This window comes from Convolutriloba macropyga, chromosome 10, assembly GCF_964194025.1.
Source record: "Convolutriloba macropyga chromosome 10, txConMacr16.3, whole genome shotgun sequence".
NCBI lineage: Eukaryota > Metazoa > Xenacoelomorpha > Acoela > Convolutidae > Convolutriloba > Convolutriloba macropyga.
The window spans coordinates 28,012,556-28,034,505 of record NC_134477.1 but is presented as its reverse complement, the minus strand read 5'-3'; the positions used below and the strand labels follow the sequence as shown (position 1 = coordinate 28,034,505).

Below are 21,950 nucleotides of genomic sequence, written 5' to 3'. Positions count from 1 at the left end.
ATTTGCAAAATGTCTTGACTCTGTGACGGAGTCACTTCGTTTGTACTTTGGGACTGCAGCTTGAATCCCTACAGTACTTTCGTTTATTTGCTTTAATTAAGTTTGATATTCAACTTCTTATGCACTTTGCCTAATTGGTTTTGGGTCGTTGAATTGCCTGTTGAGTTTTGCTTTATTCGTTGATGCCTTTGGCACTTCACTTGTTGAGTTGGACAGCAGTTTGTACTTCACTGTCCGGGTCGGCGGACCAAATGTAACGGCTGCTCTCCTTGTGTTTCACAAAGAAAGTTTTACACCACCCAGTTCGTTCTGAGTGGTTACAAAATCTGTCCGGATACTTCGTGATGCAGTTTGCTTTTAAAACAATATATCTTTTCTGCTGTACTTACCGTTGCATTAACTAATTTGACTTACTTAGATTAGGGTTTTCTCTCAGTTGAACTGGGTCCACAGATCACACAATACGGGATCTCTTTATGTTTACTACTCCAAACGTTTTGATGAAACAAATCTAAGGCAAAAATATATGCCTAAGAAGTGTTATGAAAATTGGTTTCTAACTTAATCTTAGGTGTGTGTGTGTGTGTGTGTGTGTGTTGCGATTTTCGCAGAGTACTCACGAGTTGAGGACTGGAAATCAGGACACAGAAAATTGAATTCACTGCTCGAGACGTTTTCGATACAAGACACAATATTTGATATAATATTGCTCAAGACAAATTTTCGTTATCAAGACACAGTTTAATTTTAACAAATATACTGCTCAAGCGTTTGGTTTTAGCAAGACGCAGTAACAAATATACTGCTCAAGACTATATTATTTCAACAATTTTATTGCTGGGTTTATTTGCTAGCTCGAGTTGCTAGGCTGACAAGACAATTGGAGTTGTTATGATTTCTTATTTTTGTTCAGTTTGTTAAAAATTTTTCTGCTGACGTGGCATACGCGGCTGTTTTTGATTTGCTATACACAGTTTTCTCGCTAGGGGGATGGATAATCCGGATAAAAATAGAACACAGTAATAGTTTTCGTCCTACGCAATTTTTTGTTATTCCTTAAGCTCAGCTCCAACAATTTGCAAAGTAAGAGGATGGGAGACATCTGCTATTTTTTTGAAAAAATAAAGCCCAGTATCGAGCCTCTCTGTTTTACTTGCATTTGAAAAGATGTTCCTTGTAAGGTTTCACGAAAATGCGCTGATTATATAGATTACCCTATTTAAAATAAAGGTTGAACCATATTTACTCACACTCATATGTGCTTGTCAATTGCCCAAAAAAACAATTGAATTGTCATTTGTTTGCGATTCTGTTTTTTTTGATATCCTAATTCCGTTTTCTCATTTTAGCTACGTGGTGCTGTGAGACATTCTCATTGGAGGATTCGACAGCCAATGAGACTAGAGTACCAATAAAACTGGCTCTCTATTATACAATCGAGGATGAGAAGAGAGGAGTGAAATACGAGTGCAGAGAATATCTTGTTAATAAAGAGAGGACTTATTTGAAACCAGGAACAAGGGACGTTTTTCCCCTGGTAAGCTGAAAGAGCACATTGCTGTGCAGGAAAAGCGGCTTAACTGTTTTAGAAAACCAATTTAAAGCCAATTTTTTAGAAGATAAATTTAAAGTTTCGCAAAAGTTAGTCGGATGTTTTCAATTAATGCGAGAGATCTGAGCAGCTTTTGTGAAATTTTCGATTTGTTTTCTAAAAATTTGATTTGGTTGTCCTGCAAGAATCGTATATGATTCCTGGGTTTCATGCAAGGATCGTACTAGGAAATACGTTATCATGTGTATGACATCATATATGATCTTTCTATAAAACCTAAGAAGTGGCAACCCGGGTGAACACTTGTTTTCAATTTGTTATCTGACACACATTCACAAATTATATTAAACGGCTGTTTTCCCCGTTTATTTTGGCACGCACGTCTACCTACTTTTACGATCAATAATCCTAAGTAGTTTTAACTGCATGTCTGCATTATTTGCCATTGAAACCAGCATCTCGTTCATTTTAGAGCTTTTGAGTCAAAAGTTTATTATTTTTATGCCTTCCCTGTTTTTAGCCCGATTATCGAGATCTGGGAAGTCCTTTTAAAGCTAGAGTAGAACTGTGTAAACCAAATCCCGAATCTACAAAAGATTCAGCTGACCAAGAGGAGGACAACAATTATGAATTGTTCACGTGGCACTTGGATTCGCTCTCTATTGTGAACAGAAGTATCAACAGAGAATACAACTTCCTTTTCAACAGGTCACAAAATTCAATCACACTTTTCACTTTTTCGTCTGAATTGTTTTCATTGTAATGCTTCAGTCAAACCAACGTAACCATCAGATCTGACATGAGATTTTCTCGCAAAATAATTCAAGTTTAACCATAGAGATCTAAACACTAAAGCATTGATGCCTCTGAACATCTCAGGTTGCCTAGGAAAACGTAAGAAATTTTAAGGAAATTGTTGACAGTATGATATCAATTTGTATATTGTCAATATTTTATGTCTCCATGCTAAATAACAAACATTTAAAACGCTCTTTTGCCCTTCATATGAAACTGTTAAGTCTAAAAGAAAATGCAGCACTAAATTTTCAAATATACTAAACAAGTTGAATTGTCCTTATAGATGGCTCGGAGATCCACAAGCAACATTGAATGGAGAGGTAAATGAGAAAGAGGGAAAATACGGGGGAGGTGAACAAGCATTAGACATTGAAATGGTCCGAGAGACTCCCCTGCTGGACGAGACCAGAACTGAAGTGCTCCCAGGTACTGGAACAAACAAAGTCCAGCTATATACATGTCGATACAGGGCCTCGGTTTTGATCATTTAGCCCTTTTTAATTCCATAAAACATATCTTTATACACTAGTTGACGAAAATAAACGCACAAAATGGAAGTTTGCATGATAAACTGCCTGTTTTTGAAGCCAAAATATTATCAAAGAGCAAGAAAAACTAAATGGGCCGTTTCGATTTTTTTGTACCGTAGGCTCGACATTCCCCTTTGATACCTACATAACAAGCAGTTAACCGGGATGAATTCTCATTTTTATGAGACGAGTAAATTTTCTCGAATTGGTGAATAGTCCGTCTCGATTATCTCCGTCTCTTAGTCCCTCTCCGATTATCTCCATATTGATGAAAAACTTAATTTTAATAGGCATATCCTCGAATTATGTGCAAAACTGTCCAAATTTTCTGGATTGTTTTATAAGTTGAGATCAATTTTAACGACTGCACAGCTTCTTGTAACATATAAAGTTTACGTACAACCAATACTAAATTATGGTGTTTTAGTCTATGGAACCAGTAGCAAGACAACACTTCAGCCTCTAGAAGCAAAAATAAAACAAATTGCCAGAATCCTGTTTAAAAAAAGAAAAACGGAATCGACACTGCAAAATCGAGAAAAGTATAAAATGCATTCGATCAAAGATTTGCACATTTTTGAACTTTTTAAAAAATTAACAGAGATACTTAGATCGGAATGCGAAATAAATAGTCTAAAATTCCTTATAACAGAGAAAGAAATAGAGTCAGTTGAGTTAAAAAGAACATCATCCCGTCAGTTGAAAAGTACAAACGCCGTGAGTGGACTTAGCCCTAAACGGTTAGGAGTAAGAATAAGAAAACTGTTGAACTTTATATTAAGATTTAACCCCAATTTCATTTCAGATGTACAAAACTTGAATAAAAAAGAATTGAAACGTTATCAGTATAGTTTTAGAGACAATTACATTAGCAATAATCAACAAATAGTTTCGTTAATATTTTGATCTGATCATCTCAAATCCTTTGCATCTTAAGCATCTGACAATCTGTCTTTTAAAGTCTCTTAGTACTGCTACTGGCATCACTTGACGAGGACCATCGGATCTTTTGATGACCTATCAAGTAAGTGGCGGTTCTGTGCGGCCTAGTTTGTACAGCAATGCTAACTTACTTGAAAACAATTTATTATTATTATTATTTAAAATCATAATACATGAGAGTGTACTTAATGTGAATGTGTGGGTTGCTGATGCTGCATTACAGAACAGCGCCCCTACCGAATAGAACTTGAACAAGATTAACACAAAATCCAGAAGATGGCTTAGTGTGTGTAATTTAGTCAAAAATTTTGAAACCTTTTTCCCGATTTTGTGATTTGTGAAAAACAAGACCTTTAGACTGTGAAATATGGAGAGACAATTTGTCAGACCAATGCACTATGTATTTTGAATATTACGGCGCTGTCAGCTCACTTTGCTGTTTTCAAAGCGTCTCTTAAGTTGTTTTAGTGGCTAATTTAGCGATCATTAATTACTTGCTTATTCGTGGAGTCTAAATGATGTAGCGTGTGGAAATTGAATACAGAACGAAAACTTCGAAATACTGTAGTTTTGAATCGCATTATATGAGAGACAAAAAATTGAAACAATCTTCAAGCATATACTTAGTAACCGCACTACACATTTTAAACCATTTTTACATGTTTTAAGGTACATTACGTGAAAAATTATGAGCCAATGGGACCGAAAGTTATATTGAAGATAAGTTGCTCTTGCATAAATTTAAAATACTCTTGAGGTGCAATGATTTTTACCACTGAATTTCGTTTTTACTATTGAAACGTTGCATCTTATCCGCTTGTGCCACCCCCCCCCCCCCCCCAGCGAAGTGGAAGCACATATTATTTGCTCCTCCCAGATGCACGCACTATTTTTTTACTTAGTCATTTCCAATCTAATTGCACGTGCTCTGTAACTGGGGGCACATAACGTTTTTGGGGGGATGCTGCCAAGATCTGATAAGATTGTTCCATGTTTGAATACTATTTAATGCAATTGACGGCCAATTAAAAGCCATTTTGGGAAGCTTAATCCAAAAGTTCAACACACTTCACAGCCTACTACAATTTTCCGACCTTACGCGGACTCGAACTTTTTACCTCCTTCATTTCCGCAACGTCTTCCTCCACTGCGCCACCTCTTCATAAATGCAAGGGTATTTGCTTACAATTACATTTAAAATCAAATTCACTCTACTTTCTGTAAAACATGCGCTTTGTAAGATTTGCGATTTTTAGCGGTGAAATTATATATTTTAGAGGTGATATGTATGATTTTTTGTAAGTTCGCCGCTTACTCTATTGGTGAAACTACATAAATTCACCTCATGAAAATATTTCAAAAAGATGTAAGATTAGGGGTAATTTTTTTTTTTTTGGGGGGGGGGGGATCTAACAATTCCTCCCCATTACCCCCTTGTTCCTTACAAAATTTTCCGCATTCACCGCTTATCTTACATAACTTTGCGTTGAATAGCGGTGACATCTCGACTCGGGGACCACCAATTTGGAAATTCTCAGGTTTTATTCCAATTCGGCTGATAGCCATAAAATGCCAGGTAGTTGATAGCACATTGCCCTGATTGGACAATAAATCAATCGCTGAAACTTCCAATATGACACCCCGTACTTCTCAATTGAGAGCTCAGAAATTAACCCAGACAGGAAGTACATGCTGCCAAGTAAGAAAGGGACGTAAATTCTTTTGTTTAGTGTTCCAATATGTAGTAATGGTGCAAATTGGCAACCGATGGGGAGCAGACACGGACTCCAATATCTGGATCAACCTCTGTGGAGAGGACGGAGACACCGGGAAACGAACACTCACGCCTGCTCAAACCAGTCCAGTGAAGTTCCAGCGTAATCAGGTGGAAGACTTTATTAGTAATTGCAAAAATTTCAGCCAGAATTTTAAAAATAAAGGCTTTAACAAAGAAGAGTGTTACAAGATTGTTTGTCATTTTAGTTTGACGCTCATTTTAGGTACTAAAATTTAGCGCGTAATTTTGTAGCCATTATATGGTTTCATTGATTTGTCACGCGCTCGTAAAATGGATGGAATTTTACTATTTTAGACAAAAAAAAGATGATGGAAAACTGTTTGCTGGTTGTAATAACGGCTACAATCTTTGCAATATTTGAAATAACCTCAAAATTGTTAATATTGTTCAATTAAGTATTTTCCACCATTTTGGCCATTTTTTGTCCGTTTTCATAAAGATCAAAGCAATGAAACGTATAATATGAATGGCTTTTTCGACAACTAGTCACATTATCAATCAAATTTCTCTACCTAGCTATGCTGTTCCTGGTACTGCTACTAGTCATCAATTGAGTAGAATGGTTCCTGTATGGCATCCAAGTTATCCACGGCAAATTCTTAGATCCGTCCTCGTTAGACTAGGGTTGCTAACCTACTTGAGAAGAATAATTTGTGGTCATCTGTTGATTTTGTGTTTAGTTGTACCTGTTCTACGTGGAGGCAGTGTCCCTGGGCAGACTGAAGTATGTGAAGATGGGACATGATGGAGTGGGATATGGCAGTGGGTTCTACTTAGACACTGTCATAGTCAGGGAGGGCGATTACTCCCCCCTCGAGTATGTCTTCATGTGCTACGAGTGGTTCGACGACCACTTTGGAAACTGCCTCAGTGTAAGTTGCAAATTAAAATGCTACTTGATCGATTATGACCGCGTGGGAGGAACTACCTGAAAAATGAATGTATCGAGCTCAAATAAGAACATCTAAATTTTACAAGAAATATTTAGCCGTGTAGTTTTACCTGCAATATACCTAGGCTGAAGCCAGATCGAATTCTGGGACGCTCTCGAAATACTGAGTTTTTGTCCGGCACAAATAACAAAAAAGGAGATACTTTATTTTGGAAAAGTTGATATTTCTTATTAAATCTTTTGAAATTCTCTTGATTATGTGATGCAAGCATGCCAACTTCAATGACATGTCCAACTTTGCTTTTTAATCCTTTTCCGTGACGGGTCATTTTTATTCCCAGGACCGCATGATCAGATGCAATGGAGAGAGATATGTCTATGCAGAGGAATCGGAGCTGGTCGACATCCCTGAGTCGAGGGCAGCCTCAGCTGTGCCTACAGCTAAGACTCCAGTACCAGGGGGCAAGAAGGGAGTTGAGGGAACCACTGCAAGGACTACTGCCAGTGCCGCCAAGAAGAAAGCCGCTTCATCTGGTATCAAAATCACAGATTTGTGTTCTGTTTAATAAAATTTCAGCTGAATTTTGTGAAATTCTAGCTCCATAGAAATTTTGTGAAATATAGGGTTCAGACAATTAAAGCTTCGCTGCCATCGTGTTTCTGTGATCAAATTCTCCAGTATTTTGTAGAGGGCGTGTGGCGAGTGAGTGTGACAACGAGTACAGTGTGTGAGACGGGTACTTCTGCCAAGGTGTACTTGATTGCAGTGGGGGATGAGGGAGTGAGTGAGACTGTGGTTCTGGGTACTTCTGGGGTTGACAAGGGATTTTTCGAGCCAGGGGTCACCAATGACTTCATGGTTAGTCAATTTTTTTGCACTTTTGGTTTCCGTATATCAGCATCGAAGTACTTTTGTTACTGTTCATTAATCAAACAGTTCATCTAAGTCCCGACAGAATGGTTGTATTGCCAGATCTTGCAAGAATCCTGCAACATTATGAGGGCATAGACGTATCTCTCAATTTTTCCTGTGGTCTTAAAATCCGGTCTCGCTAGGGGAAGCCACCAGTACTGCCAACTCCAGTTAGGCTAAATATTGGGGACTAAGACGCTGAGTTGTGGCAACGTTTTAAAAGTATATCATTTAGAGAGCGGTGGTTTGTAACACCAAGAGGTTCGATTAATTAAGTTATTAACGGTGTTTTTGCTGATACGAAAACTGATATTCAGCTTCAGTTTAGCTGATAAATGCTATTATTTCGCAATTGAAACTGGAACGGCATAGTTACAATTTTGCTTTAAACCAATCCTTGAAAGTGACGTACTGATCGCTTAATAGATCTTCGTGGGCAACATTGGTCGTCTGTCTAAACTGCGAGTGTTCCATGACAACAATGGGGAGCATCCCTCCTGGCATTTGGACCAAATTCACTTGGAAGATGCTCACTCCAAGGAACAGTTCAGAATCGCAGTGGACAGGTACATTGATGTAGACGCATTTGTAAATATCGCCGTGTTAGGGCTCCAGTATCCTTAAGCAAAAGAGTGTAAATACAAATGCCTAATTCGCATACTTCTTTACAATCGTATGTTCCTAACTCAAGTATCTAGACAGATTAGACAATTATAAACAAAAGCATCACAACACGATTAACCTGACAGAGAGAAAAATGAGAGAATTTTGTCAAAGACGTAAGATTTGAAGACGTGAGATTAGAGTTTAATTTTAATGTTTTTTCCCTTTTTTCATTGATTAGAGTTGAATAGGCATAACTACCTGATCCCAGATAGTTAGAGTTGGAATAAGGGTTAAACCAGGACCGATGACTGGGACTTGTTTATTGAAAAACTTGTCAGGTTGTCTGAGCTTCAAATTTACTAATTGCTCTCAATTGAAGTTTGCAGCAACTATTTTAATCCTGCGGTTTTGGAGATAAAGCCCGGAGTGCAATAAGGTCTTTTAGAGCCTTGCGGATCAATAGTCTCTAAGTATTTAAGTACGCAATTCAATGAAACAGTTTACGAGGCATAAATTCATAATGCGGAGGGAGGGAGGATCTTAGAATTTGACCTCTCCCCCTTTAATCATCCTCCACCCCGAAAAATTTTACAACCGCAAAATGAAAAATTTCTGCTTTCCAGTTTTGCATGATCATTAAATTTTAGGTGAAAATTGCTGAGGTTGAACTTAGTATGTGTTTTAATATCATAGCCGAAAGGTGCTCCTAAATTTGAGTTTTTTTAAATACTTTATTGATACCTAGGTGAACTATTTTTTTGCTTCTTTTGTCTATTCTTTTTGATTCGTCATCAAAATAAATTGTCCAAGACACTCGATAACGAGACATTGGTCCCACATTGCTCTCACACAGTCAAATTTGGTGAATGTATTTGCACTAATGTTTTTGAGTGTACTCAATGATTGCTGGAAACAATTAATTATCATTATCATATCATCAGAAAAATCAAAAGCAAGTTTCAATGAAATCTCTAAAAACTTCATTCTTTTAATTTTCGTACAAAATCAGATAAATTTTCTCTACTTGCTCTCTATAAAAAGGTAGCGTTGTTGAGCGAAACTCAGGGAGAATGAGGGATTATTTGCAGGAGTCCTTAGAAATATCTCTCTGTTTAGAACGAGCAAAGTTCTCTGCTTACTGTGCATTATATCAAGTTATAAATACTCAATACAGTAATTCATACATTGCCTGAGAAATTTTCAATTAAAGTGGAAACTGTGAAGTGAAGACTTTTAGCGAGAACACTCAGCAAAATGTTTTCAATCCCAACGTGACTTTTTTCTAGTCCTAAAGAAACTGCTAAGAATGGTAATAATCACGTTGAAGATACCAATCGTTATCTTCAACGTTAGTTGACATATTTACGCGTTGTATTCTTTGTCACACGAGATGAAAAGTTTCAAGATAGAAGTAACCAACTTAGCAACTGAATCAAAAAATGAGCATCACTGATTACCAGTCTCCTTCCATGGTTGCTGCACGTCATTTCTTCAAAATTTAGAAGTCAATTTTGTAAAAGCGAAAAGGTCCCTTTGCGCGTAAATGTTTGAAATTCCTTTCCTTTTTCTTCTATAAACTCTTTTGAAATAGAAAACCCCTAATTGTCACAACTCTTATGAAAATATTCGGACAATAATTCGATCTCTTTGGCCCTAGTTAACTAGACATATCATGCTCTATATTGTAAAATGAGCTGATATGAGCTGGATTAAAAATATTTGTACCTGATATTTTTTACATTTCCCCGACTTTTATCAGGATTGTCATGAAGGAATTCGTTTCTTTATTTTAATAAGATCCTATATTGCGCTATTTTGACAATTTCCACTCCGTTTCCATGTTACTGTCCCACGCTTTTTTCAAAATGGGGGAAAATACATGCAAGGGTGGCTATTTTTTCCAAGGTAAAGTTTTCACTTTTTGTTTATACATCGTAGGGAAAACAGAAAAACATCAATTTGATGCTCTGAGATTCTGTTTTTAATTTTATATAGAGAAAAGTGCTGTTTTCCCAAATTTTTTATATATTGAAAGTTTTATGTAGTGTGGGTTTTCTCGAGTAGTTCTCTGCAGTTTCAAGCAGAAACTTAACATTTTAAGCTGTTTGACCACAAATATGAAAAAATGTATTTTTGCTTCTAAAAACAAAAATAAAATGGCGAAAAACGACTTTTTATTACGTTCTATTCATAAAAAACTATAGTTTGAACCAATATTCTTCTGTATGAAAAATAGTTTTGTAGAACTGAAGTCTGCAGGGAATTAAGTTCTCTCATAACAGCAAAATTTTTTTAAACTGCAAAAATACGAGCAGAATTTTGTTTTCTTTTCTTCCTTCTACGCCTTTTTTTAGAAAACTCTTCTTTTTTCATAAAAATTAATAATCTCACTAGATTTCAAATTACTTATTTTTCTTAAAGCAACGATGGAAACAGTTTTTATTCCATATGCAATATTTTGTCATTGGCGAGTGTTAAATTTAATCTCCTCTAGTATAATGCAATAAAGAAGAGCTTGATAATTAGAGATTTCACGGATCACCAGGTTCAAAAGTTGATACAAATGTTGTCTGACAATTAAGATAAAATCATTTTCTTAACTTTTCAGCTCACATATCAATCCACACTACTAACAAATAACAGCCCTTGTCGAGGTAATAATTTGTCCTCGTTTATGACGCAGACTTATATTCAACGAAAAGACACTATGCACGTCTAAATTGAGGCAGTAGATTAGAAGAGATCATTAGAAACGTGAAGCATGCTCCGATTTTTCTGCCAGTAATTTATAGTTTTCAAACAAAATCTAGCTAAGCGACAAAAAACTGGCCCTCGAAAAACAAATCAAGATGCAATGCAAACGCAGTCTGTACTTTCTCGAGCTCTCTTTACAGTCCAAGACGACAAGAAAAATTGTGCGATTTTTTCTGGCAGCCGAAAACAAACGAGGGTCTTTATAGCACACTCATTAAGTCACATTTAATCTACAGCACCTTAGAGAAGGTCCCCAAAAGGGCAAAAAGGAAATAACGAGCCAACGCCTGGATCATGAACTTGTTTGGTCTTTGTGAGTCTTTTCATAAATTGAACGAGCCAAAGTCTGTATCATATCGTATTTTGGTCTGGACAGGTCTTTTCATAAGCGTTTTTGAACGAGCACATGAACGCACCAAAAATTTGAACCAGGCAATGTCTGGATCAAAACCATTATTGGTCTGCCTGGGTATTTTCATAGACAAAAATGGTCTGGATGGGTATTTTCATAAGGAGTTTTGAACGAGGACCTCAATCTGGGAACCTTTTAAGCCTACTGGAACTCTCTTTTACGCTTTAGACACAAACAAAGGCAAACAGCCAGACCCAAATGCAATCAAGGCTGTTCTCAATTTCAATACTAACTTTTTTCAAGGAGCACTGAATGGATTTAATTTCAGAAAACTCTCGGTAACTCCCTCCGGAAACATTTTCCTATAAGCTGTACTGCTTATAATGGACTCCTTTTGGCTAGAATAGCAAATTGTTCATACTGTTTTTTTGAATCTTTTTTCACGACGTTTATTTTGATCGGACTTCCTGTATTTTTTTCAGATGGCTGTCTAAAGAGAAAGACGACGGGGAAGTGTTCAGGGAGTTGCCAGTGTTGAGTATTGGAACAGAGCCTCTACCAGGTTAGAAATTTTACTGGCACATCTAGTTTCACTGTATAAATAAATTGGACATCTATTGAGCAACGTGAATATATAAATATGTCGCGGCCAAATAATTAATACCAAAGCCTCTTTTGATGTTAATTGTTTTTGTTTACAGTGATAGTGTACTACATAAAGACACACACTGAAAGGAGTGGTGCGTTTGGGGGTAGGCCCTTCATCACCATCTGGGGGGAGTTCGGGGACACTGGCGAGAGATACCTGGCCAAGAGTCTGTCCAGAACTAAGAAGTTCAAACCCGGCAGTGTTAGTATACTGATTCAGAGCTAATTCAGAATTGCATTCTAAATTTTCTTCTGATTCAGAGGAATTCAGAGGACATAGATTCTGAATTTTGCTCTGATTCAGAGAGGTTTCAGAATCAATACAGAAACTGTTCTGAAAACGTTCTGAATCAGTACTGAAAGTTAATATTGTTCTGAAAATGTTCTGATTCAGTTCTGATGCCGACTGAATGGAAGGTACGGGTAGTTACAGCTGTGAAATCGCTTTCAAAACAGATATATGTTCAAATACATTATCTCCTCTAGTTTTGCGATTATTTTCATTGATTTTGTCCTGGTATGAACAAATTTGAAGCAACGATTCGGTTCAATTTAGTAGCCAATAAAATTACTTCATCAACATCAGGTAAGAAAATTTTGTTTATACCGAAGTTCTGATCTTCGCGATATATCACAGGTTTTTTTTGTGGTTCCAATTTTGACTTTGACCCTTACAATATTATATGCTGCGCTGTTTAATTAACAATTGGATTAAAATTGAACTAAACTGTTAAGCAGTCTATTACAGATAAAGTGTTTTGCATAATCAGAGGGCATTCTGCATAAAAAGGTGGTTCAATTTTTGGAGAAATGGCCAGGATGTCGACTATAAGGCTGAAACAACTGTGTATGTGGGTTTCAGTTCGACACATTTCTGATTGAGGCTGTGTGGGTGGGGAGGCCTCAGAGTGTGACTATAGGACATGACAGCACACGCAAGTTGGCTGGGTGGCTCCTTAAACAAGTGAGTTGAACTCCAAATCAAGTTGCCATCAACTCCTTTGGCAAATTAGCAGTATTCATTCAATTCAGCCAGTCAGCAACCCAATTCTTTCATATAGATTTCGGGCCTGATATAATTGATCTGGCAAGATTTTAACAATTATAAATATCAATTTAAAGTGTGTCAATTCAGTACTCGTTCATTCGATGATTCGATTTTGCTATATATTATTTCTCTGTTAAGGCTAGTCATATCTTTACAAATGGAAAATTGAAGATAGAAAAAGTTACGGGGTTAACAAAACTCGGGTCTAAAAAAACTTTCTGGCCACAGAAGTATCTGCACTTGATTTTTAGGTGGATGTGCGCGAGGGACAGTTCGGAGTGGTTGACTACGAGTTCTACTGCAATCAATGGTTAGATGCAGGTGTGGGAGACGGTCTGATCAAAAGGACACTCGACAAAACTGGCAAGTTCTCTAATACTATACTTAATGTTCCGACCTTTATGTAATGAGGCTAGGAAATCTGTGCTAGCCTAACTTTCTCTGTACTGACATTTTTAACCCCCGAAATACTGACCTGAAGAAAAGTGTATTATCATTGGAAAGCCCTTACAAAAAGCCCTTCTGTCCGGATAATGAAAATGGAACTTTTAGTTGAGCGCCGCGACCTTCACAAGATGGCATAAATTTTGAATGAAATTCGATTATGAAACGGTAAAGGATAGCAAAAATCGAGAGGAGTCTCAGCTGAGATGCGCTTACCTGCAACCTACTAGTCAAAGAAATAAATTAGGTACCAAAGTGAAAGTTAGGTGTCCAGATTTCAGGCGTTATTCCTGCCTTGTTTGCAATTATTTCTTGATATAATGGATCTTATTTAGATCGCGTAAACTTTTAATTTTTATTTTTGCAAAATTTTCTTTACTCTTCTCTAACTTTTATCTCCTAAATTATTGTTTAGCACACGAAATATATCTTTCTTTTTGTTTCTGTTTTGAATTTTTACTCGTGAAAAATTGACTTTGTACCATAATTCGTTGAGCTTTGTTTAAGTTTTTCAACAACTGATACGATACTGAAGCTGGTAAAATTTACCTAATTATTCATAATAATGTTTGTTTGGAGTTTGCAGTAAGATACTATTAGTTTTGATTACAATGGAAACGCCTAATTTCAAAAAATTTAGCGACCAATGGTTAGCCGCATTGGTTGCTTTGGTTTGATACAAAATCTCAACAAACGAAGAATATTGGTTTGTTGTGGACTATAATTGTGTTGTACTGACAGTAGATCAGCGCGCAACTTCAGGTTCTCTTGACTTTGAACCTCCTTATATAACAGAATTTGGGCTAATTTCTGATTTTGCCCTAACATCTTGCCCTTCACGACACTAAGTCAATTTGGTGCTACATAAAAGGGACTTTGAGTTTTCAAAAATGACGTGTAAGTGTACAAATGATAAATTTAATGTCTGAAACGCTAATTTTTTTATGAAATTCAAAGTTCTCTAGACTTTTTGCTCGCATAACTTGCGGTTTTGTTTAAAATTCATGCTTTTAATAGACTTTATTTGTTACCTAATGAATTTTCCTTTGAGGTGCATGACAATTGTGTTGAGTAATTTTTGGTTTGAAGTTCGCGAGATTTCTGTTTACAGAAAAGAATGAATCTTTCATTTGTACCCTTATTTTTTATATCAATATTGTTCATCATTTTCAGCCTTCTATTCTTAAAAGGCGATGTGAGTTTTTTTCCGATACACTGCTCCAATCCATTGGCAATGCTACTGCCTATCTTTTAATTTTGTTGGCTTTGGAAACAACAACTTAAAAAATTTTAAATTTTCGGATTTGCGAGTTTTTCGTCATGTTCGTTATGTAACAAAACTGTTGAGAATTGAAGATTTCATTTTTTAGTTCAGTAGTCAGCTAAATTACACGTTTCTGGCGACTGTACGATGAATAAACAACAAGTTTTCGTTGTTAAAACCATATGTTTGTTAAATTTTTTTTCTGTCAAAAAAGCTTAATTAGTGGCCAATCTGCAGTTGTACGCCAAGAAAGCCCAACATTAGTACAAAAAAGTAACCTGGTAACTGAAACAATAATAAAATCTTTGAGAAAGAATTTCTCAAAAAAAAGCATGCAATCAGAGCGCTTAATAGAGAGGATCTTTAGCCATGCTGCTGTTCTTGCAGAACATAAGATCATTGGGTGCAAACTACGATGAACTTTTAGCATTTTTTGAGGCCAACCAAATAATGCCACCTTTGGTGGCACTAACAGAGACCTGGTTGAAAGATTCTTCAAACCACCAACTGTTCTGCAACGAAAATTTGCAAAATTTTGTTACGTGCAACCGACCAAAAAAGGGGGCGAAGAAGTAGCTCTACTCGCGAGCAATGAATATCAATTAACAACAATAGCGACCTCTGCAAGCAATGATATACAAGTTTTAACAACTAATTGCCTTTCAAAAAAATCAGCGTTTTCTAGTAACGATTGTGTACAACGCTCCACAAACGGATATATTAACATTCGAAAATTTTCCCTCGGAAAATCTTTTTGTCATGGGACCAAAAAACAATCACATTTTATGTGGGGTTTTATATATAGATTTCTCGAAAACTGATAAAAAACAGAACATTTTCTGAGTGAAATCGGCTCCCTAAACCTATACCTAAAATTAAAGAAAAAACGAGCACACAAGAGAAACGATCAGAAGCAAATCAACTCTAGATGTTTTGTTCTCAAATTTTAAAATTGAAACAGAGGTTCTAAAAACAAAGGTGTTAGACCATTATGGAGTCTATTTGAAAGTAAGTGACCTGAACCGAAATTGAAACAACACCATAGAAGAAGATGAACAAGAAAAACAGAGAAACCGGAATGCTCTCAACCGGTTTACTAACGTTCTGGAGTTAAATGTTGAACTGTCAAAAGAACTTAAGTCAAAAGATTATTTTTTTCAGTTATGCACAGCGGAGGAAGGAATTCGCAATCTCGAGAAATGTTTTTAAAAAACTCTGTATTCTATAACTCCTAAAAAATCATCAAAAAACAAAAAAAGACGAAGCTGGATTACCAACGAAGTTAAAAATGCTTGTTCCAAGAAACAACGTCTTTGGAATTTTTTTTTGCAGTCCAAGTCACAAGAAGTTAGAAAACAATACAACTTACAGAACAACAAAACGAAAACACCCGTAAGAAACGCTAAAAAGAACTACTTCAAAAAAATTTTTGATAAACAAAAAGATTCAAACAATAGAGTTGCAATCCGAATACAAAAAGAAAATTAGAAATCACAAACACAATTGATTCAAAAACACTCAATAAATTCTTTGTAGTTGTTGCACCCTCACTTGCCAAGAAAATTGAGAAAACATAAAATGGGAATATCATTAATTGCGTCGTTCATTCTTTTGTTTTGAAGCCGGTCCAAAACGACGAAGTGAAGTTCGAAATAAAGCAGCGTGTTGGGAAAAAGAGTTCCGATTATATGGGTTTAACAAACTATCTTCTAAAAATATTTAATCCAGTCATTAGTGCATACCTCACAGACATTTTCAACAAAGTCATAGATGAATCACATTATCTCGAAAACTTTAAAAATTTCAAAACTACTGCCAATTTTCATGGATGGAGGTCCAAATCAGCCTAACAATTACAGACCAATTTCTTTAGTACCACTTTTTGGCAAAAATTTTGTCCAAATTATTAAACGAAGACTGATGATACTTCTGCTGAACATCAAAATTCTCTCCAGAAAACAATTTTTGGTTTCCAGAGTAAGAGATCAACGGTCGATGCCCTAAAAGAAATGCTCGAAAACATTCAGAGATTAAGGGAGAAAAACGTTCTGACCACAGCATATTGCTAGACAAATGTTCCAGAGAGGCAAAGAAGAGTTACTCAAGTCTTATCTTAAAGATCGCAATTAATTCGTTCTAAATAAGGGAAAATCTTCCTCAAAAAGAAACTGAGTGCGGAGTCCCTCAAGGATCAGTATTGGGGCCACTTCTGTTTCTAATATACCTAAACGATATCGTAGAAATTCCAAAGCTCAATAAAATTCTGTTATACGCAGATGACACAAATATATTTGGCACATATGAGCAAACTGAGCATACAAATGATATGAAATTGATTTCCAGCTGGCTAGAGAGTAACAAACTGACACCAAATATTAAAAAAACACAACTACTTCTTCTAGGACCCAACAATTTGCCACACAAAAAACTTATTTGGAAAGAGGAAGACGTAAATGAGAGCAAAAATTTTAAATACTTAGCTGTTAAAATTGACAATAAACTCACATTTGAAAAGCACATGGACTATGTTCAAATGAAATTAAACCAATACATCTCAATTTTATATCAAACAAGGAAATATCTGCAAAGGAAATTACTTCTGAGAATTTATAAACAATACGTTCAACCACAGTATCCATACGGAGTTCTAATATATGGCGCGGCAAACAAAAGTGTTTTTGAAAGACTACATCGACAAATCTTCCTAATCAGAATAGTTTTTGGGTTCCCAAAAACATAAAGAAGTTCGTAGTTGTAGATCAAAAAACAAAATTCCATCAATATTTGAGCTACATTTGTACGAACTTCTGAAACTATTATCAAAAGTAATCAGAAGAGAGCATCCTTGTGAATCTATTAACTCGTTTATAACTTACAAGGAAATCGACAAATCATTCGACACTGAATGGAGAATCAAAACAAAACTTCTCATAGAAAAACTAACACGCAAGAAACGAAAACTAATCTTAGTTCGATTGAGAATACTCTACAATAGCCTATCCACTCTTGACTTTGATGTAAAAAAGTTTGAGAATCTGCGAAGAAAAGAATTTAAAAAAACTACTACACTTCTTTCTGGACAATTACATAATTGATTCCGATTGTTTTGGAAAATTGTATTGGTGGTATGCGCGATGATAAAAAGAACGTGTGTTTTTTTAAAAAAAAATGAAAAAAAAACGTTTTTAAGTTAAGCACACGAGACAGTCGGTGCGTACAGCTGGCTTATCAAACCCCCTTTTTTTCAATTCCTTTTGAATGGTCTCAGTATAAGTAACTAAATGATCTTCGAACGTTTAATCTAATTTTTAATAACTCTGTAACGGTGCTGAAACAAGCAAATTGCATCTTAGCACTCGTTCAGTACGACGCTTTATACTCTAATTTGGTTTAATTATTCGAAGCTTGAACATTTGGTACTGAAAACAAATTTATTTATTATTATTTTACTTTGTGACTTTTGCTGTTATTTTGTGTTTGTAAAGATGCATGCTTTTATTATGCCCTGAAGTTTTTTGGCGATCATTGCACTGTCATTATCAGTTTCATGTGATATAAAATGTGCGCGATCATTTTTGCGAAAGGAAAAATGCGCGAGCCCTAAAAGTGGGATGCTCTACGAATCTTCAGGTGGAGCTTTAAGCTTTTTTAACCTCAAAATGTAATGTTTAATGAATACTATTAACAATGAGGTCTCGACTTCTTTCTCATGGGTTAACCCTAATTAACGCGTTAACTAATTAGCGGTGATTTTAGTCTACAGTAGAAGTGTTTTAAGTCACTTTCAGAAGTGATGAAAACAGCTTTTTACCCCTTTTTTACCGCTAAGTTTTCTGCTGGTCAGATCTGTGTTTGTCTAACAGAACACTTGCAATTGACAGGTGAAAAACGGGTGGTCCATGAAAAAGTGGAAAAGCACCCAGAGATTACAGGAAACATTACAAACAGGCAAAACACAACTCTGGACAGTAACGACAGCCACACGTGGGATCTCTGGATTGCAACTGGCAGTTACGACGGGGATTCAACTATGGCTAATATAAGTATGGCTTTCTATGGACCACAAGGTTCGCAAACTGTGGAGGGACATGAACTGAGACTGGAAAGTGAGATTGATGGCAATGGAGATAAAGAGGCCTTGTTTCAAGTCGGAGCCACAGACCATTTTGCGGTACGGGCACCAAACAAAGTTTAGTTTCCTTGAATCATGCACGGTTAAAAAAAACCAAGCGAAATAAAATCACGCTTTTTGCAAATTTCTGTTGAACAGGTCAATTTTTCAAATATTGTCAAAATTGATAAAAATGTAAAATTTGAGCAAGTTTGTTCCAGTTGAGCTATTTCGTTGTCATTTTTTTGAACTACAGGAATTTAAAACAGATGACTCCATTGAACATTTAAAAAAGACTATATGTCATTTATATGAGCTGATGAAATGAGTTCGTCGGATTACTTTCTTCATGATTCAAATTTGATTCTTCAAATTTCATTCTTCAAATTTATAATCACAAGACAGTTTAAAAATATATTTTCAAAATATAGCATGCTTTTAAAGTTACCAAAGGTGTGACCTCATTTGTAATTCTTGCGCATTTATTGGAATGGGCTTAAATTGTATTTTGACTTATTGTTCCGACCCCACTTGTGGGTGAGGAACTATATACTCAAATTGGTTTTTTTGTTCAGACAATTTTGGGCGATGGATATACTCTTCATAGAGAAATGTGAGTGGTATCATTAAAAAGCGCGTAGAATTCGAAACTAAAAAGATTTTTTTTTTTGATTTTCGTTCTTTCCGAGGAGTTATCGATGGTTGAAGTTTTGTGTGAACACGAGGATATTTGGCATTTTGTTCACTTTTAGTGAAATTTTTCCTCAAATTAAGATCTTTTTAATAGAAAATATTAATTCAAAATTACATTTCACGCCACCAAATGAATCAATTTTGAATTCCTAAGAGACGAGAGGCAATAAAAAAGACTAGTTCTAGTCTCATAGGGAATTGTACTATCAAAAATATTCGAATTCTATTTGAGAGCTCCTTTTTTGGAAAATTTTTTATTATTCTTTTTGCTTTCTGAAGTCACCTAAAGACAAAAATCTTGTTTTCAAGGAATCGCTTGTGTTCTTTTTGGCTTCGACTCTGAGTTTTCGTAATTCTAAATGAATTTTTGATTTCCTTTTTGAGGTTTAACTAATTTTTGGAATCCTATGGCACAGACTCATTGACAAAAATGCAAAAGGTTTTTTATAAGCATTAAGTGAACCTATCTAGAGCTTTGAGTGGACAGCTAATGGCTGTTAAGACTTAAAAAGTGATTTTTTGAGAAGTATTTTTAGCCTTAACCAATTATAAACCTATTTTGGTGAATTGTGAGTTAGTCTCAGTAATGAAAGGATTCCCTTCTTTTCTACTGCAATCAATTTTAATCTGGTTATTGGTTTTATCGTTAACTCTTTGTTATATGACTTCAATGCTACAACATTTCAAATTTTTTAGAGAAAATTTTGGGATATTTTTGTGTTTTTGGTTTCTCTTGAAATCTTATCACTATATGCTGATATTGATATCTCCCATTGGCTTAGGGAAGACGTTCAATGGATCATGGATAAAGTTTTTAGAGCAAATTTTATTGTTTTAAATGGCTTCGACACTTATGGATGACAAATACCCTTCCAATCAAGTCATAACTGAACGTATTTATTGACTTCCGATGAATGCTATTGAATTTCATGGCTGTTGAGACTGAAAAATGAGACTGAAAAAAGATACATAAAGTTTTCTAAGAAAACCTTATGGTCCAAAATGGCTTCCACATTTTCTTCCTTCACTTTCCAATTTAATATTTGGATATTAAACATCCTTGTCGTCTCATCGAAGCATAATTTAGCGTGTTTTTATCTTCCATTGAAAGGTATAGAATTTAATGGCATTGATACTACCTGTTTTCTCCAAAATTACCTGGTTTTAATGTATTTGTTGATGTTTGTTGATTTATTGGAGGGAAGAATCTCATTGCTGTTGAAAAATTATTTTAAAATAGAAAAGTTTTTACTGAAAAGTTTTTTTTAATGAGTGCGACACTTTTCCCCCTCAATTTTTTTTTGAGTTTTCTGTTTTTGCCTGTTTTTTGTTAGGTAGCCTTATTATGTTGACCGTTATCCTAAGCTTGTAATTGAGGATTGAATGGACAGAATTATGTAATCCGAAGCAGTTATTTTATAGCGAAAAGTCTTAAAGTTTAGGATATTTTACAATTCTAACGTTTTTCAGGATTTTTTCAATTTTATCAGATTTTATTGTTCTCTTCGTCAACTTGGAACTTATTCTCGACATTGAGAGGTCCCATATGATTCCTTGTATTTTAAAAACTAACATGTTTAATGATATTATGACGCAGCTGATGTTTTGTTTGTTTGACAATTTGAGTTTTCATAGATTTATGTGAGTGGTGTATTTGTGTTTCTTTTTCTCTTCCTTTAGCACAATCGCGTAATAACAGATCCGAATGATTTTCAAATGTGGCTCAATTGAACGTTTTTATTCATTCAGTATAAATTTAGTTGAATTAGTATAAATAGAAACTGAAATAAAAATACCTAATGTTCAGATAATAGCTTATGATTTGAATGGCATCAGTAATTTATGTCTTCGCAATCTGTTGTTCGTATTTTTTTGAGTTTTTCTGCAACTTTAGTTCGTTCCTATGACTTAATCTAACCCCAAAACAGATTCTATTGGTTTCATTTTGACATTTTAGTAAATTTATCAAGAATTATTTTGTTAAAAGCTAATGATTTTTAGGACTTTTTGAAATTATTTGGTTTAACAAATGTTGATTGATTTTTGATTTTTGCCTCATGATTTCTTATTTGTCGACTTGTTGCCTAGTCTTATTCAGGAAAAATTGCATCTGCTGTGTAGGTAGGAAAAATTAAATTTGTGTAGTTAAGGTTTTGTCTGATTGTAATTTGACGTTGTTATTAGATGCTTTTAAATTTAGATATTGAGGCTTTGCCGTGAAATTGTTGTTTTCACTTTTTTTTGTTGTTGTTGTTGTTTTTCATGTAGTCGTTTTACTGTCAGATCTCGTTTTATTGAATCATGGCAATATTTTATTCTTTTATTAGTTTGGTTGTGTAACGGTTTTTTAAACTCAAACATCTATTTTGGATCATCTCTTTGTCAAAAATGTAAGTCAAAAGACAATTAGGTCAAAAATGTAGATGAGCGCCGGTCTGAACATCATGCGCGAACGCACGATAATGAGCCTCCTTGTCGACTTTATTGCTCTATAGCAGTTTTTTTAAAACTTTCCTCTCGGACAGAATGCCTTCTCAAACGACTGTTATGCAAGATTTTTGCTAGTTTATTTTAATTCAAATAATTTTGACGAGTTTTCTATAGT

At 35.3% G+C, this 21,950-nt stretch overlaps 1 protein-coding gene across 1 annotated transcript in view; it reads left to right on the top strand.

Moving 5' to 3' along the window:
* Positions 1-21,950, top strand: part of LOC142347977 (lipoxygenase homology domain-containing protein 1-like) — a 322,517-nt gene that overhangs the window by 243,073 nt on the left and 57,494 nt on the right. Inside the window, exons 17-29 of the mRNA XM_075399144.1 lie at positions 1,350-1,537; positions 2,073-2,260; positions 2,634-2,776; positions 5,553-5,707; positions 6,301-6,492; positions 6,854-7,046; positions 7,202-7,371; positions 7,852-7,991; positions 11,620-11,699; positions 11,839-11,987; positions 12,648-12,749; positions 13,085-13,196; positions 18,423-18,712. Coding sequence (XP_075255259.1) covers positions 1,350-1,537; positions 2,073-2,260; positions 2,634-2,776; positions 5,553-5,707; positions 6,301-6,492; positions 6,854-7,046; positions 7,202-7,371; positions 7,852-7,991; positions 11,620-11,699; positions 11,839-11,987; positions 12,648-12,749; positions 13,085-13,196; positions 18,423-18,712 — 2,102 coding nt within the window. The remainder of the gene's footprint in view (positions 1-1,349; positions 1,538-2,072; positions 2,261-2,633; positions 2,777-5,552; positions 5,708-6,300; positions 6,493-6,853; positions 7,047-7,201; positions 7,372-7,851; positions 7,992-11,619; positions 11,700-11,838; positions 11,988-12,647; positions 12,750-13,084; positions 13,197-18,422; positions 18,713-21,950) is intronic.